The sequence below is a fragment of the Barbus barbus genome, assembly GCF_936440315.1.
Source record: "Barbus barbus genome assembly, chromosome: 34".
Taxonomy (NCBI): Eukaryota; Metazoa; Chordata; class Actinopteri; order Cypriniformes; family Cyprinidae; genus Barbus; species Barbus barbus.
Window position 1 is genome coordinate 10,340,049 of NC_136762.1, and position 27,211 is coordinate 10,367,259.

Sequence of the window (27,211 nt, forward strand, 5' to 3'; positions counted from 1 at the left end):
GGAAATTTTTAAAACTACAGTCCCCCAATAGTTATAAAAAAATAATTTATCAAATAAACGATTTGTATTTTTTTTAAGTGATTGCCTGATGTGAAATTTTATAAAATGCGTGGGCATTTCAAAAATCCATATATATTTTTTCTGGTTGTGCTCAGCTGTAAAATAATCGGCTAGACATAAGTTTTACTACTTTAGGGTGCAATCTCTGTTAAAAAAAAAAAAAAAAATATATATATATATATATATATACACATATTTAAAAGATCCAATATTTCCTGTTCATGTCATGGAAATATATAAATCAAAAGATCTGCGCCCTGGGTGTAATTTATATAAACTGTATTAACAAAACAGATGCTATACTTCAACGATTTGTGCTATACTGTACAGATATATTTATGTTTATTAAAGAGAATGTGTAAGCAACTAAGATTATTAAATGGTTAAAATAAAACATTTAACTACACATCACAATTGGCTATTCCTCATAGTAGGCTAACAATGCTGGAATGAATTTAGGCCTTTACACAGAAGCGATTGAAGTAGAAACACTGGATTGTGTTGCATCTCTTGTTCTTTATCTGTGGTCGTATCAGTTCAAACTTATCTTCTTGAGTATTCTATCAATATTTCAAGCAGAAGTTTGGGGGGCAGCAAAATGAAATAAATTGAGTATTCGTTGAATGTTCACCATCAAACAGTTTTGTAATGAGGTGGTCGTGCAACAAAACGCCACCATTTTGAGGTTGTCTCTGTCAGACGTGGGGAGTGGTATTGTAATTGTCTGTGGCACCCGTTAGGTGGGTGTAGTGAGTTCCTCATATGCGTGCATGAGTCTGCAAAAAAAAAAAAAAAAAAAAAAAAAAAAGGCACAGTTCACCTCAAAATTAGAACTTATTTATTCATCTTCACGCTTTTTCAAGTCTCAGTTGGCTGACTTTGTTTTAGTTAGTTAGGAGAATGTCCAACACTGAGTAACCTTGAGTTTTATTGTATAAAACAAGACTGAATCAAAGTGAATGGTGACTAGGTTGCGTTCAACAACAAAAATTAAAGGAATAACTGAAAATATCTATTTAGTTTCATTTAAAAAATAAATAAAAGAAGAAAGATTTGAAGAACGTACAAGTGGTATAGGCCTAGCAGGAAAAAAGAAACATTTTGTCCATCATGAAAACAAACCCTTGAAATTTTAAACTTGATTTATTTTTTTAAAAAGCTACTCAAATTAGACAAAGAAATTACATTTACAAATACAACTTAAAGACACTGCTTTGTCCGAATAGTCAGCTGTTATAAGCCATGTGTTCTGCGGGCTTACAAGACCTGTACAATACATGCTCAAATTACAATTACAGACTAGAGATAGCATATTAACATTCATTCAATTTTTTCTTGATGTATTGAAGAGCTGTTGTTGGAACATAATATTAATAACTTACTGTCATGTCAGTAGGCAGTAATCCAAGTTCAGTAAATAGTCATTTAAAAGAGAAACCACTTAATTTGTATCAATATGTGCGCACATTTTCCTACAGAAGACTGTAAACTTTTCACAAAGGAAAATCCTATGTTTTATCTTGATATTAGCTTTGTGGCCCTCTGATTGGCCTCATTGATGCGGGATTCATTGACCATGGCCTGCAAAAAAAACAAAAACAATAAAAGAACGGTTAATATTAAAAGGTTCAGCTGCTCTTTGTTGAACAGATGTTTGTGAACCCCTTCCAAACACTGACCTTGCTCTGAATGCGTTCAGTCTGGACGTTCTGAGTGTCGATTTCATTGCCCATGTCAAGTGCCATGCTTCTGAGGTTGCCAAGGATACTGCCGACCTGTGCCAAGTTTTCCTCCATTTCATCCTCCCTTGCATCATTTGTCACTCTATCAAAGAGAAACGATTGTTTATACACTGTTCAAAAGTTCGGGGGTGATAAGATTTTTTTTAAATGTTTTGAAAGAACATTCTTTTGCTCACAAAGGCTGCAACTATTTGAACAAAAATACAGTAATGTTGTGAAATATCACAAATTAAAACTGTTTTTCTATTTTAATATTTACGTAATTCATTCACGTGTTAGCAAAGCTGAATTCTTAGCAGCCATTAGCAGAATTCAGGGTCATATAGAACCTTCATTCTATATGTTCAAAAACAAATGGAAACTTATATATTCTGAGAGGAATGCAAGGTTCAAAAGAACAGCATTTATTTGATATGTATTTTGCAACAAATGTCCTGACACATGATCAATAAATGCATACTTGTAAAAAAAAAAAAAAAAAACTATTTACTTTAAATGTGAATGATTGATCTGAAATGGTAGTCAATTTATGGACGAGAAGCCAAAAGTTCTGGCACCTTTTAATATATCCACCGCTCATGGTCATCTTCTCTCTCTCATCCACAACTCGAGAAGAGGGCTGGCTAGACACCACCCCATCTTGGTTATTACCCCAAACCTTCTTATATGCCCCACTTGCTTCAAGGTCCTTTAGTCTGAGACAAGCCAAAGGAGAAAGACAAAATTGACAAGATTAGTCATACCAGTTGTTAATATTAAAACTGTGGAATTTAGGCTGTAACTGCCTAAATTGTTTGAGGAGGATTCAATGCTGTTTCTGAAGACACAGGTTGTTGGTGTTGCATCTGTTTTAAATGAACCACACAAAAATCACAGTACATATTATTTGGTTGGAGTTTGTCTGACAATAGTTATGTAATTTAAGTCATGAGTTGCATTATTTTGATGTTAAAGACCAGTGAGTGTGCATATTTTTGACATTTAAAATTTTAGAAGGTATTGTTCTTTTCAAAACATTTCTTATACAGAGCAATATATATTTATACATGCTACCAGTCAATTTTGGAATAATTAAGTGTTTTAAAAAATGTTTTTGAAAGAAGACTTTTATGCTCACTATGATATATATATTTGATAAAAGTAAAAACAGTAATACTGTGATGTTATGTTATTACAATGTTATTACAATTTAAACCAACTGTTTTATATTTTGATATATTTTGAAATGTAATTTACTTCTGTGATGGCCAAGCTGAATTTTCAGCAGCCACTACTCCAGTCTTCAGTGTCACGTGATCCTTCAGAATTCATTCTAATATGTTGAATTTTAATTATTCCAAGCTATTTTATATATATATATATATATATATATATATATATATATATATATATATATATATATATATATATATATATATATATATATATATATATATATATATATATATATATATATATATATATATATATACACACACATACACACACATACATATACACACACATACACAATATAAAAAAAAAAAGACATTACATCCAACCAGTTTCCTGTGATTTCATGAGTTCACACGAGCAATTACTGGCACAAAATGAGTTTTCATGCAAGCAACTAGAAGCCAAGCCCCTCCTAACGTCACATACTTATCACAGGAGCACAGACCGCAGCATTTGCCTAAATCTGTAAGGTTTTTCTCAGCTTCCCTCATGTCCTGGTTGATCTGGTCCAGCCCTTCCTCAATCCGCTCAAGCTGCTCTGGATGATGGAAGGTGCAGAGTATGGCGTTTCAGAGGTTAAAGTATGGAGACGAGATTAAAAAAAAAAAAAAAAAAACCCACACATCCAAGTTTTTTCAGCAAGAAGTGCCACATGCCCATAAGCGACTAAACATCAGCTCTAGCTCCAAATGACAAGCGAAATGGACAGATATAAAAATGATGCTATTAATATCTACAAACACTGCATTTGTTGTGTGAGCACAAGTTGCATAACATTTATCTTCATTTCAAATGTTTACACGGAGTCCTGCATGAACCTCTGCTCACAAAACAGCCAAAAAAGACTAACGTGTAGCAACATCACAGCAGGACAGGTTATCAGTGGGACAGAGGCATGGGCAGAGAGGTGACGTCACTGACCGCCAAGCAGCCATGGCTCAGGTGTCTGGGAGGAGACCTACTTTGTACATGGCCAGATGCACAGACCGCAACACCTGGCCATGTCAGTGAGATTTTTCTCAGCCTCCTTCATGTCCTTGTCGATCTGATCCAGGCCCTCTTCTATGCGGTCCAGTTGTTCTGCCCATGCAAGGGAGATGGGGAAGGGCATGGGAGGCAGTGGAAGGGGAATTGAAAGGAAATATGCAAGCATGCACACAAAAACACACAAAGGGTACATATTTCCATATGCATGTAATCATATATGGCTGTATTTATATATGTCGTACAGAAAGGACGAGTAAATAACAAAGGATGAAGAACACACGGTCTGTACTCCCACATCTTGTGCATATTCTGTATAATTAGCTTAAAGATAATAGCTACCTGTCATACAGATGCAACAGGATAAATGAACAACTAATGATGCATTTTAAAGTAATTAGTTGATTGTTTAGCTGTGGTACATTTTCTCTATTTATACAATGTATGAAGATAATTAATTACCTCCCTGCTCGTCCAGCATAACAAGTGTCTTGATCCCTGCATCTTTACTCTGTTGAAGAATTCAAACTAATTCAGTACGAGTCCACATTAAAGTAGACAATTTATGAATTTTCTTGCAGCTGAATGAATGAAAAAAAAATGTGTCCAGAAGCCAATTTAAGAGAAGGGCTGCTCAACAATAAATAAAACACATGATCACATTTATTTTACATTCCCCTGGTTTCACAGACAAGGCTTAAGCTAGTCCCAGACTAAAATGCATGTTTGAGCGGTCAACTCAAAATATCGTGCTCTGACATATTTTAAAATATGTCACAGTCATTGTTCTGTGTCAAGATACACACCTGTAATGTTTTCTTCTAAGGTATTTTTTTGTAAAAGTTGCTTAAATATCTTAATTTAACTAAGGCCTAGTCCTGGCTTAAGCTAAGTCCCATTTGTAAACCCGGGACATTATGTTTTAAGTATTACAGATTTTTTTGGATTGTTTGAACAGTGGGGTACAAAACTTTGAGCCCTTTAGTGAATTTAGCATTTTCCCAAAAACAGATCAAAACAAATTATATCAGCACAACAATTTGAAATATTGCAGAATAAATATTTTTTTCTAATTTCTTCTTTAATTAAGATTCTATAATAGTTACTGTTTTTAATTCATTTAATTTTAATATTTTCTGTTTGTTTTAAATTTTAGTTAGTTTTAACAATTTTTTGTAATTTTTATTATTTTGTGTTTTGTAAATATGTCTATATAGTTTATTTAATAGATTTTTCAGTTTTAGTTTTAGATATTTTTGTACATCAAGTAAAACTAAATACAAACAAGAAATGCTGCCTTGGTAGCTAAAATAAGTGTGTTTATATTTTTTATATATTTCATTTTATTTTAAGTAACAAAAATGGTTGTTTAATGGTTCTAGTTTTAGTTAACTAGAATATTTTTTTTATTTCCAGGTTTAAATTAGATCCCAGGTTTTCATTGTGGTCTCAGGTTCAACCTGTCCCATGAGATACACACTGATTGACATCACTAACAGCTGTTCAACAACACAGGATGAGGTAATTGCAATTATTAAACCTATTATACATGCTGTTATGAATAATGATCACTCACCTCCTCCAACAGAAGCTTCATGTTTCTAGTGATCTCAAGGGACTGATGGAGGCAAAAATTCAAAACACAACAGTGACTAAAAAGAACATTTAAAACTCAGTATAAAACATAGCTATTGACTGAAGTGAAGGGAGGACCTCAGTATTTTAATATCACTGTAATATTGTTTCTAGGCCGTTTGTTTTGTATACCGATTTTTTTTTTAATTAGCAGAAAACAACAATATAGCCCCACAAGTAGAATTACAAAACAATTTCAAACCATTCTTTCATGTGCAAATATTTCTTTATTTGGCAAGTAGCTGTGTAATAAGCGCTCCACGTCAGGGTCCAGATCACCCTGCTGGGGTTTATTTTGCAATAAAGACTGATGGACTGTACATTATCCATTACATAACACCCAGTGGAAAATCTGGCGATGAATAATGGCTTCATTTACGATTTACCTGACTTCGTCACAGTGAGAATCATAATAATACTGCAGGTGCATATATAATATGTTTAGCGTCATCATCCTAGTTGCTATGTACCATGGGAATAACTGAGAATGGAAAATGTTTGATGTCATCACTGTAGGCCTGTTGATGAGCAGTCTCATCAAAACAGGATAGAAAAAATACACCATCAGCTGAAGACCCATGCAAATCAATATTGAACTTTGCTACTTTGGTGATTGTTAGCAGCATTACCTCATCTGTCACCTGATTGGCCCTCTTCTGCAGCTCCTCTACTTCAGATCTCATGGTGGAGTCGGCAGCCATCCTAGCTGAGAACTGCAGCAGGGGGGAGGACAGGTCGAGGGACGTGGTTATTCTTAGAGCAAAGGCTTTATAAACTCAGCATGCCTCAGATTGACAGCAATAATTGGTATGGTACAACGGAGAAGAAACGGCAGAGCTGATGTGTTGCATAAAATCAGACCCCCTCATGCAAGACAAAAACCATCATTTATTAATTGCTAGGAGCACCTCAGAATCAGCATGCATCCTGAACATAGGCTGGAAAATTATATATCTCCACAAACCTTAACAAGTCCTTGAGCTTAGTGTTTAGAGGGTGTGTTTAAGTTGTCACAATGTCTTGCACCTTTATTTCGTGACTAAAGAAAAACAGCAGCAGGCATTTGAAACAAAGCAATGAAGCTAGTTAATTATTCTGAATCCTTTGAGGCATCTTTATGAGACATATGCAATGGCAAATAATCTGAATTACGAACATGTATAATGGAAATGATATGAATATATTACAGGAACAGTTCACCCAAAAATTTGAATTTGCTGAAACGTTTCAGCTCATCCGAAATGCAGAGGAGTTTGTTTCTTCATCGGAACAGATTTGGAGAAGTTCAGCATTACATCACTTGCTCACAAGTGGATCCTCTGCAGTGAATAGGTGCTGTCAGAACGAAAGCTCATAAGAGCATCACAATTTACAAGAAATCCACACATTTCTGGGCCATCAGTTAACATCTTGTAAAGTAAAAAGCTGCGTGTTCCTAAGAAACAAATCCGTCAAGATCTTTTAAATTTCAAACCCTAGCTTTCGACTAAAATACGAGTCCTCTATCCATAATATTGCTCTCTCCATTGATAAAAAAAAAAAAAAAAAGAAATTACAGAAAATGGTCCAAACCAGTTCTAAACTTTTTAAGCGTTCTTATTTGTTGGTGGATTTTGATGTGAAAGGGAAATAGGGGATGGACTTTTTCACTTGAAGAAGCATTATTACGGAATATGAACTGGTATTGGCCACTAGTTTCTTACAAATGTGCAGATTTTTACTTCACAAGATGTTAATTGAAGGACTGGAGATTTATGGATTACTTGTGGATTATAGTGATGTTTCTGTCAGCCATTTGGACGGCACCCATTCACTGTAGAGGATGCACAGATGAAGAAGCAAACTCATCTAGGCTACATCTTGGATGGCCTGAGGGCAAGTACATTTTCAGCAATTTTAAAATTTTGGGTGAGCTATTTCTTTAAAAGTACAATTGTTTCACATCAATAATCACTTTCCCTTTAATTCCATATTGATTTTAAAAAGTTTTATGATGTTTATGTTTTTAAGATCATCATATTCCACTCTGAACAACCAAGACGCACCACAATACCAGACCCATACCTTTTTTCAAGGAAACTGATATTCTGCCTCTGTGGGTAGTTTTATGTATTTATAGTCTTTTGATTTTAAATTTACATCAGCAGTACACCCTAAATGCCACTCCACACAAACATTGTTATTTTCATTAAATTACATTTACCTATTATCTGGTTCACCATAGCAACAAGCTGATGGACCAATAAATCATGTCATGGCATATGGGTAACATCATCTATAATAACAAGAATTGGTGGGCTCTCACCTCTACCAGATCACTAACTAAAGTTCATACTGCTTGTGGTTCAGGACGAGAGGGGTTATGTCAATATCATCATTAAACACAAATGTAAAAGTTCATAGGTTCATTATTATTTTTTAGACTGCAAATGATTAAGAAATGTGGTTTCAATCAGGTGAGAAACAAATGGCATCAAACCCAGGAACCTATTTTTAGGGTAAACCACTGAAATGGTTAATTCACGCAAATTGTCTGTGAAGACTGTTTGATTAGATTCAAGTTAAAAACATTAGCCTAAATTGAGTGGAATTAATTGCACCAAGTTATGATGGGCGGCTTTATTAACTTTTAATTATTCTTTTCATGTTTTTAATTATTGATTAGTCTACAAACCATTTTCTGTTTTTTGATTTGCATTATACCAAGGCGGAAGAACACATCTTGACTGATCATCAACATTTAATACATGAAAATATCAAATCAGTCCCTTGAAAAGGGCAAGATTTATTCATCTTATTGCATTCCCTGGGGCACAGCGCCTTGCTGTATAATTTATTGGACTGGTTTGCCTGTGGGTTTTAAACCACAGGTGGACATGGACTTAATGAGAAGATTTAATGTGTTCATTGATGAGAGACCGCTGTCCAAACACAACAGCCAGACTAAATTTGCTTGCAAGTCCAACAACACCACCAATATTTTAAAAGCAACTTTTGACCTGTTTCATGAGCTGTTATAACACTGAATAATAATAATACTAATAATAATCTCACGAAACAAAACATTTGATTTACATCTTATACTATAATGTCATTTACATTTGCATTTATATAATACATTTCATTTTAAATTATATTACATGTTTGTTTGTTTTTTTGGAAACTCTGATGAGTATGTTATTATTTGCTTTCGCATCTATATTACATGAATAAAAATCTCTCAAAACATTTCTGCAACCATATCAGAATAAACTACAGGAGCGATGAAAAATAACCTGAAAACAAATAGCATCCCAACGCCACATTAAAGCCAAGTATTATCAGACACCATACCTATTCTCGTATATAGCCTACTTTTCAGTAAGTTAGGTCACAAAAATTACCTAAAGTTGATTTATTTTCATAAAAAAACTATAAACAACTTACATGTATGACAGCAGGTACACGCTTATTTTCCCTGAGGATGGCGCAAAGACAAAGCCGTTTTGTTCACCCTCGCGCTCAACACCTGTGTTTGCTTATAGATTCTGATTTAACATCTCCTCGCGAGCAGGCGGCTGTCTTCATCACAGGTAACTCGGAGGCCACGCCCCTTCGCGAAGCTGATTGGTTGTTATATTCATTATCTTGCGCTGGGGATTTTAATTGGCTGTTGTGAATGCCAGTCATTTTCTGCATCAGCTCCCAATGTGGTTAACTTGTGTTGCTCAGAGCAACAGTGTTTGCACAAGTAATGAGTGGAGATCTGCTTTATGTTCAAAACAAATAACGTTTATTTGAGCATCAGCACAAAACTGATAGCGGACTCATTCTCAGTGATTAAATAACATGGCTCTGGAATGTAATTAATAGCTATTATGTATTCTAAAACTATTCTATTCTGAACATGGCTTTTAAACTTTGGTTGAATGCTCTTTGTAAATTATGAAACCATGAAATAAATGAAAAGGGCACAATGGCATGGAATAAAATATGATGGCATAAACAACCTACACAGATGCAAATAAGCGTTGCAACAAAGCTGCCATCTAGTGTGCAGGCACAGTATGTTCATGCTGTCATAGCTAACAATGAAACAAATAATCATGTCAGTTATTAAAACAAAGACATTTGACAATGACAGGGCACAAAGAGGAACTGACAAAAGAATTAAATCAAGATGGCCAAGTATATTCTTTTATATTCAGGAGTACATTGTCAGCTGCAACCACTGTGAACAAAAAAAAAAAAACAAAGAGTTATATAGGAGCTAATTTAGGAGATACTGTTACTTTGTAGTCTTAAATTATAGTTTGCATACAGTACCTCTTGAACGTCGACTTTAATGGTGCCGTTGTTGTCTTTATCAAGTGTCTTGAAGGCACCTGTAAAAAAAACAACATTAGCCAGGCAATTCATGCTGAAATTAAAAAATATAGTGAGCGTGTGATAAAAGAATTAAGATGGCAAAACAATCTGTCAACATACGACACATAGCATCCAGGCGCACAAGACACCCAATGTAATTGTCAAAGTCCATGTTGCCCTTTTCATCACTATATCGCCTGATGATTAACTGGAAAAGCTGGTCATTGAGTGGGAACCCTAAAGGAGGAATGGGAAATTACAAATTAGACCCAACAAACTATATTCGATTTCAATCTGACTTGCTGACTGAGAATAATGACACTAGCATTTTTCCACGATATTGAAAAAAAAAAAACATACTTCAAGCATGCCTTTCAAAATAGCAACGCAAACTGCAACCACTTCAGTACTGACAACACTACTCACCTGCCGCTTTAAAAGCTCCAGGTAACTCATCGGACCCAATCACACCAGAGCGATCGGCATCAAAATTCTTGTAAATGCCCTGGATTAATCAAAAACAGGTTGCAAACTCATTATTAAAATCTTGATATTCATGATAGTAAGTTGAGACAAAATAGTCCCCCAGTATAAAAAGTATAAAATTAACAATGTTCGTACCTGCCACCTCTTGATGTTATTCCAAAGATACTTGAATTCTTCAAATCCCAGTTTTCCAGTACTGTCACTCTGAGAGCACATAGTTAAGGCAAAACTGACATACAGTAATCATAAAATGTAATATTCAGCCTCTTTCTGTTAACATGATTATATTGAAGGATACATCCATTACTGCCACCATGCTTCTGCAGGACTCAGTAGTGAACCCATCTGTCTTCAGATCACCATCTAGAGGTGAAAACCAGGGATCATGTTATTGGAATCTTTTACATAATGACTCATTTGTGTCATAAATATATGTTGAAGAAACTCACGTTTGGAAATAATCTTGTTAAGGATGCCCATCAGTTCATTAGGGCTCACCTCCATGTCCTATGATAAGAGGAAATGAATGAAAGAATTCAGAATGGCTCGTCTTTCAGGTTTAAATCAATAACAATTTTTTTATAATTTTTAGAGACTAAGCAATGTCTAAAACACTGAGACAGAACATGGACATGCATATAAAATATGTATTTTATTACAGTAGTTCTCAAACCAGGGGGCAAGGGGATGGGATGGTTAAAAAAATACATTTATTAATTTATCAGACGTTTACAAATGACGAATACAAGCTATTTATCATAAGGAAGCAATAACATGAGAAGTGTAAGCAATACAAAGTTTCATTCTACCTACCAGAAACACTGAATGTTTTTTTAATAATTGTAATTAATTTAATAAATGAATTAAAACATAAATAAAAGGCTGAATACACACACAAAAATATCAAGATGTAAAATATATATTTCCCCATATCTAAATGTGGAATATTATAGAATCACAAACGTATTTGTTGAATTTAATAGATCAATTAATCAAATTTGAAAACAAACAGTGTTTTCGTCATAATGGTTCAGTTTGGGCCTTTGTGTCCAAAAGTTTGAGAACCAGTGTTTCATATTCATATTTCATTGTGTCACAAGAAAAATCACTTACATGATCCCTCTAATACTAATCGTGTTTTGACAGTAATTTTCCACTAGCGTAAAAAGGAAAGAGTGCTCTCTTTAACTTTAAGAGCACTCCCACATCTAATGAATCCAATACTCCAGTAAAGCAGGCTTCCACGCCCCTCTATGACTCAACACAAACCAACCCCATCGGGACAATCTACTTCACAATGGCAGGAATGTGAAAAAGAGGAAGATCTAGTCATACTTCTTGCCCCTGGACTAGTTTTGCATGGTATAACCACACCCGTCTTGTCTGTTTGAAGATCAGTAACTCTGAATAACATATACAAGCCTGTATAATGGCAACAGACTTTTCTGAAAATAGAGGGAAAGCCTTTCTGGGTGGAGTGAAGCGATGGAATGCAGGCAATGCCTGTGGAAGTTTCTGGGTTGAAACCAGAACATGTCATAAAAGTGTTGAAGTGTCTGATTTGTAAACCTGTAGTCAGACTCATATACCTTGCTGGACCTTTGTATGCAGGTGATAGGATCATTAGAGAAGTACTGGGACGTACATTAAGACCCAGATAATAGAAAATGATATTTAATCTCCCAAAAACAAGAGAATAATGAACTTAGAACCTTCCTAAATGTTAATTAGGCCCCTGACTGAACTCTGAATGTTTAAATTGCATCAGACACTGCAATAAAATGGAAATTAAAAACAACATTGGAAAGAACAGATAAAAGGTCTGTGGGCATGGAAGGTTTACTCACATCCCCTGCAAGTTGTTGAAACACCCTGCGAAACTGCCTTTCTTCATCGGATTCATTCTGGTTTGCGTATGCGAGTGGTCTTCTGGGAGGAGGCTAGAAGAGCAGACAAGTTAAGTACTGTGAAAAGTGCATTAAACTTTTTCAAGGTAAGAAATCAATGGACCACTATATTTGACTTCCTGGATACACCAAAGTGCTTATCGTCATTGCACAACCATTCAACACAATGACAAATAATAAATAAACAAATAAATATAGGAATATTCAAACTTACAGGATCAGAAGGAATAAACTGGTCGACGTTGCTGTTATGCATAAAAAATGAAATGTATATATAGATCATCACTCACTGATGAATTGTTGAAAATGTATTTGTTTTTCTTTGGACAAGCAGTAGTGAGAGAACAGGCTTACCTGACAACATCTATGAAACCTTTAATAAGTTTGTTGGCCAAAAACATCTTGAGCACTCTAAACAAAATGATTAGACAAATGATTATGCAATATTTTTTATGTTTGTAGTTTAATTTACTGCACTAGGTATACATAGACCAATAGCTGTGACAGTCAGCTCACTACAAAACTCCTTTATCATTACATAGTACCAGTAGTTTATTTATGGTATTTGCCTGTGTTCACCATGGTTTTTGCACAGAATAAACAAACCATTTCCTGCATTATGACTGTCAAGTTATTTGAGTTTATATGAAAACGAGTTTAATGTTTATGCTGCTGTCTTGGTTAAACTACTGTAAAATCAGATTTAAAGTTACAGTTTAGCAGGCCGCTGTGGTTTAATCCTGACGCACATCAGGAATGGGCAATGCTTTCAAAATAAACTACGTTTAAATAAGAACTTACCGGAACAAAGACCCTGAATAGGTCCAGCGGAAAGGTACAGAGGAAGAAAAGACCAGCTGCTCAGGTAAACAAATAAAACTAGAAGCAGTTTCCCAAAGGCGATCTGTTCTTTATGGCTAGAGCAGCTCTACACACCCAGTTCAGTGATTTCTCAAACTCCGGGTCCTAAAACCAGCCAGTCAAGTTTCACGAACAACACTGCAGAGGTTTTGCGTCAAGACGTCAATTTGTAGGCTAGGCTGCTTAGTTGCCATGCCTTTTTCATATAGGTGTGTGTTAGGCGTCCCCTAGTGCGCAAATCTTGTATTCAGTTTTTGTAGCTTTGCCTAGATTATTCTACCCCCGGTTTCACAGACCAGGTTTAAACCTAATCCTCTTGCACTGACAGATCTTAAAATATATCAGTGCCTTTGTTTTGTCTCAAGATGCACACCTGCAATGTTTTTTTTTCTAAGGACGTTTATAAAAATGACTTAAATGTCCTAATTGAACTATGGCCTACTCCTGGTTTAGTCTAAGCACTGTCTGTGAAACCGGGCCTTAGAATGGTACTTTTTGATTTTTGAGTAAAACAAATTTTAACTGTTGTAACATTACTTTAAGTCAATAGTTTGACTGACTGTAATTTTTTATTAACACTGAAAAGGCCGTTTGGAATACCAACACAAAAATCAAACTATAAAAAAATACCAAAAAGGCTAATGGTGGTTTAATATGATATTGTTATATAAATAAATATTTTTTTTAAATTACAAACAGTAATAAATGATCATTATTATAAACAGTTATAAATTATCAAATTCAACAAAAAACTGAAAAAGCAAACAAATCTAGCATTTTTATTATTTATTTATTTATTATTTATTTTTTTAATGCCAATATAATATAGTATGGAATTAGAGAATTTGATTTGACTGTGATCATCAAACATTCACGTTTGCATTCACAGATTTTATTCAGTAAATGACTATTTACAGAAATAAAAAATTAAAATAAATAAATATACACTGAACTTTCTGTAATGAGTATGTTGAGACCATGCATTTGTTTGGGCATTGTACTCGTTCAGTTATATTGTGGTGTTAGACAGAAATTTAACAATGAATATATTCAGTGTTCAAGAATCTTCTCACTTTTATGGGAAGATTAGCTTTTTGGATTCAACGAATATTTTACATATTTTTTATTTAATCTATTTACTTTAATTATATATAAAGTATTTGTTTACTTTTATATACGTGCATACATATGCAAAATATTAATTTAATATTTAATACCTGACTGTACCCCGTTCTGATTGTTTTTTATGTTAATACTTTTATATGATTTTTTTCTCTCTTTTATTTTCATGTTCCTTTTCTGTTTTAAGATTATGCATAACTGTAGTAGCCTATAATCTTTCATATTTTGGGTCCCCGCCCACCAAGTGACGTCGAACAGGATGTAGATTTGCACAGGGAAGTGTAGCTCGCAAAGTTGTAGCGTCGACTGCTTCCTTAACAATGGCGACTGTCACGATCGAGTCATTGGTGTTGGCAAGATTCAGAGGAGCTTTGCTTGTTGGCATTCTTCATTTTGTATTAATACCACCGCTGACTGCTATATCAGAGCCGGGAAAATGGGTCCTGGATGTGGAAAATGTAAGTGCATCACCACCTGCAGTGACGCTAGTGTTGTATCTTTAGTCTCGCGACAGTCTATTGTCTTTACCCACACAACACCTGAATTAAAAGAATTGAAGAATGTGTAGAACATATATCGGGGATTGATAATATGATGTTATCTGCCTACAGTGAACATGTGTAATAAGAGATGAGGCTAAGCTGTAGGCAGAGATTTCTTAGTCTGATACTAATCTTTTTATTAGTTACAAATACATTTCTTGTGTAATATATAAGCATGAAGTATTTCAACAAATTGTAAGAATCCTTCTTTTTGTGTATTTTAGGTAGATGGGAGCCCGGAGTTCTACTATTTTCCAAAGACTATGTTCAAAAACACTATGATTGAAGTTAAATGTGAGTATGCTCTTTACTGGATCTGCTTTCTTATATTTTTCTCCCAGTTTTCTCTGACACTGACGAGGACATTTTTTTATTAGCGTTGAAAAGAATTGTAAATGTAACAATGCACATGCCAAAAGGCCAGTATGTTAAATTTAGAAAAGTAAGTAAATAAAATATAATTTTTATTTATATATGCTCTTTAATTTATAATTTTGTGTAATAATTGAATCCAGTGCATCAGGAAATGACATGCTTTGACTGTTCTGATTATTATTTGTATTCTTATGCTGTATATATTTCAGTGAACACTGCAGTGTGCGCTGTTCCTGTAAACGTCACTATAGAATGGTATTTGCGGAGTTCTCCTTGCTACGATGAAGTGTTTGGACTTGGTGTGAGTGTATTTTTACCAAAAAGTGCTATTTTTGAATTTACAGAAGTTTAATATGCATTATTCTCTTTTCTTCAAAAAGCTTGAATCAGCAAAAGTGTATTTTAAGAGCGACTCTGTGCTCCGTGAAGGAAGCTCTGGATTCTACATGTACCACGAGTATGAGCCTATAATGTGTGAAGTTAGTAATCCTGCAATTAAGGTACATGGCATCTTCACTCTCTCATACTTAACTTGTTGAATGAATGTACGGTTTATCACTGTGTTAATGAACATAAAAGTGTTTGTATTTAGTGTTAGGTTTAAATGTTTTAGTTAAGTCAGGTCAGACAGGTCTGATAAATGAATATGAATGCCAAAAGATCTTAATTTTTTATTTTTTTTTGACTCCCCAGCTTGGAGTAAAAGATTTTTATGATCCTAAGCCGCTGAATCCATTTCTTGCTGAAGTAAGTTGAACTGATGCTTTTAAACCAGGGTTTTTCCGGGGTCAAAAATAGTGATAGCTTGTGCTTGTATGGTCATCCACTTTTGCAAAGTTGATTGAGTACATAATTGAATCTACTATTTAACACATGAAATGTGTTATATGAAATACTGATTTGAGATGATTATATGTGAAGAAAGAGAGTGATGTATGAAACTAGAACAGCTAGCTATGTTGGAAATCAGTTGCCTAATTCAGCGACACAGAATGCTGTGATTGATCAATCAGAATCCAGTTTTCCAAAGAGCCTTGTTAATTAGCATTTCACTTGTCATTCTGATTATCTGACACAGATTCTGTCTCACTGTTTTCTCACTGTTTTTATTGTTAACTTAAATAGCCAAAGCTTAAACAACAAGCAGATTTTGCTGTTAATTTGAATGCCTGGTCTAATCAGTCATTGGCTCAGTCAAGTGTGTGCCCAGGATCATCTTTCATAAACGTATTACTGTCAAGCTATTAAACTATTGATCCTGATTAGATTTAGTCCAGTGTGGAAGGAATTCTGCCAAATTTCTAAAACTGCGAAATCAGAAATGACCATGCAAATTAGCATCAAATATTTGTAAGATTGCTGCAGTCCAAAGTTTTACTTGGGCTTTACTGTAGAAAACACCTTGGGAAACTTTGTCGGCTCTTTTGTGTTTCAGCCAACCCCAAATGCACAAGGCAGAAGAAGGAGGGACGCAGTGAAGACAGAAGAGCAGACAAAAAATGTTGGTTCATAATCTGTTTAATATTTTTCAAAAATTTACAAAAAAGAAAAGTCTGTCGTCATTTATTCACCCTCTAAACCTATGTGATGCTTTTTTCTTGTAGAACATAAAAGGAAATCTTTAGCAGAATATCTGAGCGGTTCTCTGCCATACAAGGGACTAGGGACTGTCAGGCTTCAAAATGGATCAAAACTAATATATAGTTATTTTTGCAGTCACCATTTAGTTTCACTGTATGGAAAAGAGCAACTTACATGTTAATGAGAGTGTGTAAATAATGACAGAATTTCAATTTTTGGATGATTTACTCCTTTGCCTTGATATGATTATTAAGTGATAGTACATTTTGTTGTAAAGGAAGCAATGATGTAATATGATGTAACATGAAGTTCCATGCCAACAATGTTAAGATTTATGCAGTTCACTGTTTCAAATGTTTGCATGATTAGCCGTCAGCAACAAATGCTCCAAAAAGCAAAGGCCCTTCATCAGTGGAGACCTCGGTGAGTATTAAAGCACAGACAGAATCATGATTCACAAAAAGGTTAATATCTCTCTCACTTTTTTTTTTTTTTTTTTTTACATGCATGTTTTGTTGTTGCAGCAAAAACAGTCTAAATCAGACTTTGCAGTGGCACAAACCTGGGAAGACAGCCCCTATATGTTCATCATCAAAATTGAGGCATCAAATCCTCCACCTGCTAAAGAGAAAAAACCAAGCTTTCAATGTAAGACTATAATTAGGCATGCCTTAACAGTAATAATGAGGTTTATATAGTGATAAACTGTTGTGGAACTCAAAAAGCCATTATAATGTCTTATGAAAGAGAACAGCCTGCTTTGACAACAAGGGGCCTTTTGAATAACGTGTACAATTACTAACCCGTTTGTGACCCTGGACCACAAAACCAGTCTTAAATCGCTGGGGTATATTTGTAGCAATAGCCAAAAATACATTGTATGGGTCAAAATTATCCATTTTTCTTTTATGCCAAAAATCATTAAAATATTAAGTAAAGATCATGTTCCATGAAGATATTTTGTAAATTTCCTATCATAAATATATTAAAACTTAATTTTTGATTAGTAGTATGCATTGCTAAGAACTTAATTTGGACAAGTTTAAAGGTGATTTTCTCAATATTTAGATTTTTTTGCACCCTCAGATTCCAGATTTCCAAATAGTTGTATCTCAGCCAAATATTGTCAGATCCTAACAAACCATACATCAATGGAAAGCTTATTTATCGGAAAATTGACCCTTATGACTGGTTTTGTGGTCCAGGGTCACGTTTTATAAATGCATTAATATTTATAGTGAAATATATATTTAATATTTTAATAATCATTTTAAAAAATGTATTATACAGTGGAGATCAGGATGCACGGTGACTATCAATATATCTCAGCGTCTGAATGGCCATTGATGATTGTGAGTTTTTTTTTTCTTCTGTTTTTGCTTTTTTTAGTTGTCTAATTGCAGTAGTTCAGTAGCAACATGTTAGCATTTTGTGTGGCATTTTGGGAGGTTCTTTCATTTACAAAGCTTCCACTCGTATTTTTCTTTCAATGCCCACTGTCTTCAGTTCTACATGGTGATGTGCATCATCTATGTGTTTATGGGTGTGCTGTGGTTGGCTCTCTCTGCGTGTTACTGGAGAGACCTACTTCGGATTCAGTTTTGGATTGGAGGAGTGATCTTCCTGGGCATGATTGAGAAGGCAGTCTACTATGCAGAGTTCCAGAGTATCCGTTATGATGGCCTCTCAGGTAACACAACTTAAAAATGTGTCGTTAAATATTTGTTATATTTGTTCATTTCACAAACAACTTGAATTTAGACCATACAAAGAGTAAGGAAATATATTCCATTCGTTGTAATTAACAACATGAAGTGCATACATCAAGGTTTCTCATACTGGGGTTCGTAAATGAACTGCAGGGGGTTGTGAGTTTAATGAAAGCTAATAATTAATTAAATCATAAAATTTCAAATGAAAATAAGTCATTTTAAAATAACATCAATAAAAAAAAAACGCTTATAAAAAAAAAAAAGTAAACATTTGTTGACCTGCGAGCGAGTCATGAACGTGCAAATGTGATACTTGATTATTAAATATTTATTTTAAAATCTCAGGGTTACTTCAAGTGAATATATCATGTTCAGATCACAAAAATAGTTCAGGAATGCCTGCATTACATGTAAATAAGAAATAAAGTGAATGTGTGCATTTAAAAGGGTTTGAAAAATAAAAGCCCTCTAAACACTAATACATGGTTAAATAACCTGATAATTCAAATAAAAATGAATGTGGTCATCAGTAGTTGATACAATGTTGAAACACTTCTGAAACCTGATATCATTTTTTTGTAAATCCAGTGTTTAAATGCTGTGGAGCCACCTGACATAGTGACTGGTCTTTGTGTCAATGTCCACAAAACTGGAAGATTTTCTGAATGTATATAACAAGCATCCTATTTTAGAAAGGAACATTTAGCGGATGAAAAAGAGGTATTAAGGAGGATCAATATAATATGAATAGTTTATTGCTATTGTGTGAATATGTAATCATGCAATCAATAAAAGTAACTGTAGTCTGATTACAAGTATATTAAATTACAAGTACTTAATTTTTGGAATCTGATTATGTAATCCAGATTACATGTAATCAGTTACTGCACATTGTGAAGAAAACTGAGGGCTGTTTAATATTTAGTTTTTTAATATTTTTATAATTAATTCTAGTAATCTAGTAAATTTAAAAATAAAGCTGCTTTATGGTTAACACGAAGACAAAGTGTTTTGATGTACAGTATGGTATTGTCTATAATATGAATAAATCCTGGGGTTAATATTTGATATTATTGATTGTGTAAATTTGCTGTTAAACATTGATAAGTTTACTATAGTATATGCAGTCATTATGGTGCATTATTTGTGTGTGCAGTTCAAGGTGCAGTGGTGTTTGCAGAGGTGCTTTCAGCTGTAAAAAGAACCTTGGCTCGAGTGCTGGTCATCATTGCTAGCCTTGGATATGGCATAGTCAAGTAAGTTGCTTCGAAACAGTAATATATTGAGGCAGTTGAACAAAATGGATCTGATCTAAGAAGTAATACTTTTATTAACCAAGAATCCATTAAATTGATCAAAAGTTACACTTTGTTACTACATTGTTAAATTGAGTAAATAGTTTTGTAGATTTCTCTTTCAATAACTCCGCCTTTTCGCTGCAGACCAAGACTAGGAGCATTGCTGCACAGGGTGGTGGGGGTAGGACTGCTCTACCTTATCTTCTCCATCATTGAAGGTGTACTGAGAGTCAACACGGTAAGGAGAGTCTCACAGCTGAAACTGAACACAATTTCACTAAAAATGAAAAATAGTGACCAATGGAGAAACATGTCCACCTTTGTGACAAACCTAATTTAACGTAATGATTATTCTGCACCAAATGTCACTTGAAGCTTAATGTTTCTCTCTCGCAGGAGCACGGTGGTTCAAGCAGGCTGCTTTGTGACATTGTTATGGCCCTCATTGACTCTTGTATTGTGTGGTGGATATCCTTTCATAAGTCGATCATCTGTTAAGACTGTGTTCATTTTGTGCTGTTATTACAGTGACTTCTGCATGGTGTAGATTGGGACAGATAAATGGAAATGAAAGTAGATCGAACCGTGTAGATCCAACTTTTAAAGTTCTATTTTTTTTTTGGCTACGGTCACAATTACACACAATTCACTCTGTTCAATTCTGTTTAGGAAGCCATGTTATGGAAATTTGAGTCTCTCTTTGCTCTTCTCTGTTTCTTTGGCTCGTGCGATGGTGTTGTGCAGCTGGGATAATACTTTGTGAAATATCTTTTTTCAGTCTTACCTCAAAGCTAGTAGCATGATCTACCTTTGTTGGGCTGAATGGTTTCGCAATGTGTGCTGAGCCGATCCTCCCTATACGCAGAATACGCATGTTGCGTAGGGCCCCCGAAACATCAGGGGGCACCCTTGCTCTCAAAGATGTTTTAATTTTAGTTTCGTTTTAGAGTTTGGCCAGCGGTTATGAAAACATGAATGATCATTTCTTTTAATGCGGTGCGCTGTCACTCTCTCTACGTAAAAATCAGTCAAATCTTGTTAAGTGAATGCCGTACAGTCTCTTGACAAAGGCTCGAGCCAAAAAAAACAAAAAAGTTGAAAGCGTACCGAGCCACGGAAGAGATACTGTTTCTCGAACGCTTTCCGCGAGCGCAATTCAAGAAACACGGACACTGCGTTTCAAGAGACTTTGCACTGTAAAAAAAAAAAAGTTGAGCCAACTTAAAATTTGAAGGCAACCAGCTTCAGCAGATTTTTGAGTTTTCTCAACTTTGTTTCTACAACGAAAAGTTGAGAATCTCTTACAAAAATAAGTTGAGAGAACCCAAAAATCTGCTGAAGCTGGTAGCCTTCAAATTTTAAGTTGGCTCAACTTTTATTTATTTATTTTTTTTTTAAACAGTGTGAATTCATCCATTCTTTCAACCCAACCATACTAACTAACCCCCCCCCCCATTGGAAGCCAGTTTTTCATAGGGCCCCCTGAATCCTAGGATCGACACTGAATGTCTGAGTAACTATGGCTGGGCGATGTAATAAATATTAAAATGTATTTCCGATGATTCAATTCAATTTCAATTTTCACTTTATTGTTGGAATTTCTTCCAAAAATTGTCTCGCATCCCATAGTGTTTACTGTCTAACATTAATTCACAGCAGCACACATTACACAATACAGTCCACACACAAAAGTACATATTGGTACACATCCATCTGCAGTGCAAAAAGCTTAAGTACCTTCCATTCCTCAGAATTTTGCTGCCTACTTAGACCCCCTATTCTGATCAATTAATTTTACTGTCTAATGAACAAAAGATTTACGTAATCTGTTCAATCTGGCATATGGTACTCTCAGTCTTGATTGCAATATTAAACACCACAGTAGGTGTTTTAACACTATTTGGAGGTGAAAATGTATCATTACAATAGTTGGTAAGATCTGTTCATTTCTGTTAATCAGTTTAACTGTACATCAATTCTGATTCAGCGATTTACTTCAAAATAGGAAAATATTTTTTTAGTAATAGTAACTTCTATCTGTTTCAAGTTTTTGTTCGTCAAATTTTTTTTTAATGATTTCTACAAAAATAAGCAGCACTACTGTTTCAAACATTGATCATAAGGAATGTTTATTGAGCACCAAATCGGCACATTAGAATGATTTCATGTGAGACTGAACACTGGATTAATGGCTGCTCAAAATTCAGCTTTGCCAAAACCGTAACACATGATCAAAAAATAAATAAGTAAATAAAATAAAAGTCACAGTTTCAAGCCATATCAGAGCAAATACTTAAATATCAAGGTGCTGAATATCATAAGCAATCGCCCAGCCCGATGGAGGTCCTTCTGATGGTATGTGTGATGGTGCTACTCGTCTCTCTCTTCCTCTGGCTCTCTCTGTCTTTCCCTCTCTCTTCCCCTTATTGTTCTGCCAGGCTGAAGATGACCTGGTGTTGCTGGCTGCCATCCCCTTGGCTGTTCTCGACTCTACCCTCTGCTGGTGGATATCCTACGTTTCTCCATTGCTGTTTGTGTGTGTCCTTCTTTCTCTTTTAATGGGTTGTGTAACGGTGACCCTGCGTGTGTGGGATGTTGGTCACCCCTCTTTTTGTCCTCCTTTGCGATTTCTGTGATTTTCCGTACTCCTAAAGCTTGAAAACACCTAAGGGACAAACCTGTGCACGTTTACAATCTGGAAAACTCTATACAGTTCTCTACATTTTCTGTTTCACGTCTGTAAACTGTTTGTATTAGATTGTGTATGAACAGGAAGTCACTGAGCCCTAGTGATCAGATATAGTCCTTGACACTCAGTCACATCTTCATTAGCCTGGCCCAGACGATGAAGCTCCTTCGGCTGAGGAGAAATGTGATCAAGCTTTCCCTTTACCGACACTTCACCAACACTCTCATATTCGCTGTCATTGGTGAGCACATGCATCCCACTACAACATTATTGTGCAAAGTGTCTTTGACAGGATTACAGTACTGCACTGAAAATGCCAGTGATTAATGTCTGTGTAATTTTCACATACTAAATTATGATTGGTCTGTGTCAAACATCTGGGTTACATGATTTATTAATGGAAAGTGAGCCGTAATTGGGGGCATTCAATCTCCGTCTCTCTTTCTTGCTATATTTAGGTTTACAAATTTTCAAACTATCATTTTACTGAAAACTTGCTAGCACTGATATTTCTTTAATGATACACTACCGTTCAAATGTTTGGGGTCAGTAAGACAAAAGATTTCTATTTCTTAATGAACACTGTTATTTTGTACTTTCTATTCATCAAAGAATCCTGAGAAAAATGTAGTTTTCCAAAAAGATATTGAGCAATGCAACTGTTTTCAATATGGATAATAAGAAATGCTTTTTGAACACCAAATCAGTATATTAGAATGATTTCTGAAGAATCATGTGACACTGAAGACTGGAGTAATGACTACTGAATATTCAGTTTTGCTATCACATGAATAAATTATATTTTAAAACATTAAAATAGAAAACAGTTATTTTAAATTGTAATAATATTTCCCAATATTATTGTTTTACTGTATTAATGATAAAAGATATTCAATAAAGTGAAACTAGTTTTAGTTTTAGAATTTGTCTGAAATAAATTTTACAACTTTTTTTCATTGCCATGAATATAGCTGTTATAACTGGTAACTACAAACAAACAAACAGTATTAATGATCTAATAAATGCAGCCTTGGGGAGCATAAGAGATACCTTTAAAAAACAAAAACGTACAAATCTGTAACACTTTATTTTAAGGTGTCCTTGTTACACGTTACATGTACTTACTATTATAATAACAATAAATTATGCATAATTGCATGCAAGTAACCCTAAGCCAAATCCTAACCCTAACCATATAGTAAGTACATTTAGTTAATTATTATTACTCGGTGCCTAAATGTATAATTACACTGTAACAAGGACAACTTAAAATAAAGTGTAACCTAAAAATCTTACTTAGCCCAAACTTTTGAAATAAAGAGTTTCCATATATAGTTATTTTGCTTTCTTTTTTTGTCACATATTCTCATAATGAAATTCTTATTCTCTTTCAGCTTCTGTTATATTTATTGTGTGGACAACAAAGACCTTCAAGTTATCCAAGTGCCAATCTGTAAGCCTTCTCGTTTTATATGTAATATGTCTTCTAGTCCATCTACTTTTAATGACGCCTCCTTGGCTTCACAACTACTCTTGTAGGACTGGAGAGAGCTGTGGATAGATGACGCCTTCTGGCGCTTCCTGTTCTCTAGTATCCTGCTTGTCATCATGTTCTTATGGAGGCCATCAGCCAACAACCAGAGGTAAAGAGCTTCAACTCTACCCATGGGTCAACCCCATTCCGCTAATAGCAGAAACAAGATTGTCAATCTTTGTCCTTCTGAACCCTTCAGATATGCCTTCAGTCCACTGGTGGATGAGGTTAGTGAGGAAGAGGAGGAGCAGCTAATGAATGAAGCCTTCGGTAAGAGTCTTAATTAAAAAATGAGCAGGTGTGAGACAGAAGTAGTGGCCTGTATTTAAAGATGGAGAAATAATTCTGCACATGGGATCTTCACAAGCTGCCTTTCGTTCTCCACTAAATAGGATGTGTTTGATTTAAAGTCGTGATGAAACAGAATTGTCACGGTTTATGCGCTCAAAAGTGGAGGCAGATGTACATGAGCTTGCAGGGATGGGTTTAAACAAACTAAATGATTGGTGAAGTGATGACAAATTGTCATTTGAACAAAAAATTACTAGGTCAGTTTTTTTTTTAAATAAACATATACATAGAGAAAGTTTACAATAAGATCTATAACGTGCATTTAGAAAATAGGGTCATTTTTCATTTCATGCCAACTTATAAACAACATGCAGTTTACATTTCATCAGGACACTTGAATGCTGCCTATCAAGTCTGCAGATCTGGTTATCAGCCTTTGTTTGCTGTACTTTCATTTGATTGTGTTTAGCTGGTTCTAACCAGTTAAACTTGAATTCACAGAGGGTGTGAAAATGAGAGGAATGAAACCAGAGACCAATGGAAGTGCAAAACCCAGCAAAGTGGTAATTCATATCAATACTTGGCCTAAAAAATGTAATTGTTTCATGAAAATAAGCATGTTGTATTGCCATGTATAAGAATGCCTTATAAAGGATTAGACATGCTGTTTACATAAAAACAAAAACACCATATTGTGTGGAAACAATTGCTTATTGTTGTGTATGTTTTTGGTGATGTCAAGGCCTTCACCTCATGGTAAATTTGTTTCATATTCCATCCAGGATGAAGATCTCAAATGGGTTGAGGAGAACATTCCCTCATCAATGGCTGATGTGTAAGTCCAGGGAGCCATATGTGTATAGAAATTATGGTTAGAATGATAAATAGATATAAGCACTAATAGCACTATTCAGTATGTCCCCTGATTATTTGTAGACCCAAACATGTCATCAGTTTGCCTGAAAAAGCCACTAGCAATCTCTGCCTTGTCGTTGACGTGTCCTTCTCTTTGTTTTGCAGCGCACTGCCTCCACTGCTAGACTCAGACGAGGTAAGTGTCTAATATTCTGATTGGCCAGCAGTGGGCACCCTTTGAGCTCCTAAAGTAGAGCAGAAAGCGCTCAGCCTGTCACGTCAGTGTTTACCCTCGCTCCCTCTCCGTCAGTTGTTTTCTTTCTGCTTGGAACAAAAGGAGCGCTGAGGCTTTGGAGGTTTTGTCTGACTAATGAGAGCTCACTTAAGCTAACATTGGATGTGTTCGTATATCGAACAGCAGCCAATGTGGATAAATCTCTTAAAAGAGGAGATCAGAGATTACATACTACAACAAATGCAGGATTTTAAATTGTAACTGTTATTTATTTTAGGAATTTCATTGTATTGCACAGCATTTTTTTAAATGACTCGCTTTCCTCATTGTTTAAAAGATGATTTCCTTTCATGATTTTGATTTTCTTTTTCTTTTTTCCCCACTCAGGAGATCATGACTACAAAATTTGAGATGTCCAAAATGGAGTAGATCTATGAAGATGTATGTAATATATATAAAATGTGTACGACGATGCACAACTGCTTTATCCCAAAACACGAGCTTTTCATAAGCAACGTCTGTAAATATGTGATACGATGAGGGTAATGCACTAAAGGACTTTTGTTTTATTTTTAATTGCCTGTTTGTATTTATATTTTCTCAGATAATGTTGTAAGAGTTTCTTAAAACATAACTGTAAATTGCCTTTGACTGTTGTTTACATATCTACAGTACAAAATGTGATTAAAACACATTAGTTTGTGCATTGTGCTCTTTCACTAAGAGGCTTTTGCACAACAATCCTCTTATTAATTACATAAAGATGGGAAAACATGTACGATAAAAGCTCTCTCTTCTGGTTTTCTTTAATTCGTCAGTATGCTTTCACAAATTAACAGTACCTCTCTGACCTGGTGGTATTTTCAGTAAAAGTGGCCATTAAGTGTCATCTTGTTGGACTGTGCACCATTAAGCAATGGATTTCAATGGATTTATCTGGTGTGAGTTTTTAATGCTCTGTGTCATAGTTAATAGACACTCGCCTGGGTACAGTTAGATGGCGAGGTTTTAGATTTTTACCAGTTAAACTGCTGGCCACAGTATATTTAGCAGCATATGACAATGCCTGTTGCAAATAAAAGTATTTTTATACCAAGACAAACAGTAAAAAGTTATTGACCCTTCTTGACATGCAAGAAGAGACCTAAAGCTTTGACTGCATATGCTAAAGTCCACCCGGGTCGTGTTGTCAATAGGTATATTGATTCATTCTCAAAGCCACATTCAAAAGTCTGTCATGCAGTGTCAGTTTCACCCACTTGCCAATACAGTCTCAATATCTCTGTCCTGTTTTGTCCCTGTTAAATCAGCTCATTATCTGTTAATACTTCCACACGGTTCTTCATTAACCCTGACCCTGCGGTGATCTACAGGGAGTGTTGCACCAAACCTGTTGCTAGGATTTCTGTTAAGCTGCGGTTAACGTTCTAATAGCATGATTTAGTGTAAAAAGTTGACAGTGTGATGGTCATCAAGGATGGTACAGTCATAATCACCTGAGCTCAATACAAATATCAAAGGGATAGAGTAGGATATTAAATTACAGTTAAAGTAATCCAATATAAATTGACATTTGCCACAATATAGTGTTCATATTAGGGTTTTTATGTAATGTGTATTCCCATTTCCAAGATGCAAATTATGCACTATTTGCAAAACAGTTTTTTTGGACGGAAACTAAACATTCTCTCCATTGATTTGCATTAGCTGAGTGTATTTTACAACTGCCCCAAACGGCAA

At 34.9% G+C, this 27,211-nt stretch overlaps 3 protein-coding genes across 5 annotated transcripts; 1 reads left to right on the top strand and 2 right to left on the bottom strand.

Annotated features, from left to right (window-relative positions):
• Window positions 1-1,186: 1,186 nt before the first annotated feature.
• Window positions 1,187-9,176, bottom strand: LOC306854104 (synaptosomal-associated protein 25-like). Its single transcript, XM_079391930.1, has 8 exons — window positions 9,063-9,176; window positions 6,266-6,349; window positions 5,578-5,619; window positions 4,464-4,512; window positions 3,980-4,097; window positions 2,360-2,497; window positions 1,740-1,884; window positions 1,187-1,641 (listed from the first exon to the last, which is right to left on the bottom strand). The coding sequence occupies exons 2-8, from the start codon at window positions 6,335-6,337 to the stop codon at window positions 1,576-1,578; spliced, it is 630 nt and encodes a 209-aa protein (XP_079248056.1). The 5' UTR covers window positions 6,338-6,349; window positions 9,063-9,176; the 3' UTR covers window positions 1,187-1,575.
• LOC306854103 (calpain small subunit 1-like) lies at window positions 8,705-13,452 on the bottom strand. Its single transcript, XM_079391929.1, has 11 exons — window positions 13,178-13,452; window positions 12,731-12,787; window positions 12,591-12,621; window positions 12,317-12,409; window positions 10,919-10,976; window positions 10,768-10,832; window positions 10,605-10,673; window positions 10,410-10,488; window positions 10,104-10,220; window positions 9,942-10,000; window positions 8,705-9,846 (listed from the first exon to the last, which is right to left on the bottom strand). Exons 2-11 carry the CDS (start codon window positions 12,775-12,777, stop codon window positions 9,820-9,822), a joined length of 645 nt encoding a protein of 214 aa, XP_079248055.1. The 5' UTR covers window positions 12,778-12,787; window positions 13,178-13,452; the 3' UTR covers window positions 8,705-9,819.
• Window positions 13,453-14,607: 1,155 nt separating this feature from the next.
• LOC306854589 (transmembrane protein 87A-like) lies at window positions 14,608-26,756 on the top strand. Of its 3 annotated transcripts, none has more exons than XM_079392734.1 (21): window positions 14,608-14,817; window positions 15,126-15,195; window positions 15,486-15,577; window positions 15,657-15,776; window positions 15,970-16,023; window positions 16,712-16,777; window positions 17,227-17,280; window positions 17,382-17,505; window positions 18,148-18,209; window positions 18,364-18,547; window positions 19,726-19,825; window positions 20,012-20,105; window positions 20,264-20,331; window positions 22,685-22,797; window positions 23,951-24,009; window positions 24,096-24,199; window positions 24,290-24,360; window positions 24,883-24,944; window positions 25,164-25,216; window positions 25,402-25,432; window positions 25,859-26,756. In XM_079392734.1, the coding sequence occupies exons 1-21, from the start codon at window positions 14,680-14,682 to the stop codon at window positions 25,898-25,900; spliced, it is 1,761 nt and encodes a 586-aa protein (XP_079248860.1). In that variant the 5' UTR covers window positions 14,608-14,679; the 3' UTR covers window positions 25,901-26,756. The 3 variants fall into 3 exon arrangements, with proteins under 3 accessions (XP_079248860.1, XP_079248861.1, XP_079248862.1); XM_079392735.1 differs by having other exon boundaries at window positions 20,264-20,335; window positions 22,689-22,797; window positions 25,859-26,570; XM_079392736.1 differs by lacking the exon at window positions 20,264-20,331 and adding an exon at window positions 22,306-22,370 and having other exon boundaries at window positions 25,859-26,570.
• Window positions 26,757-27,211: the final 455 nt, after the last annotated feature.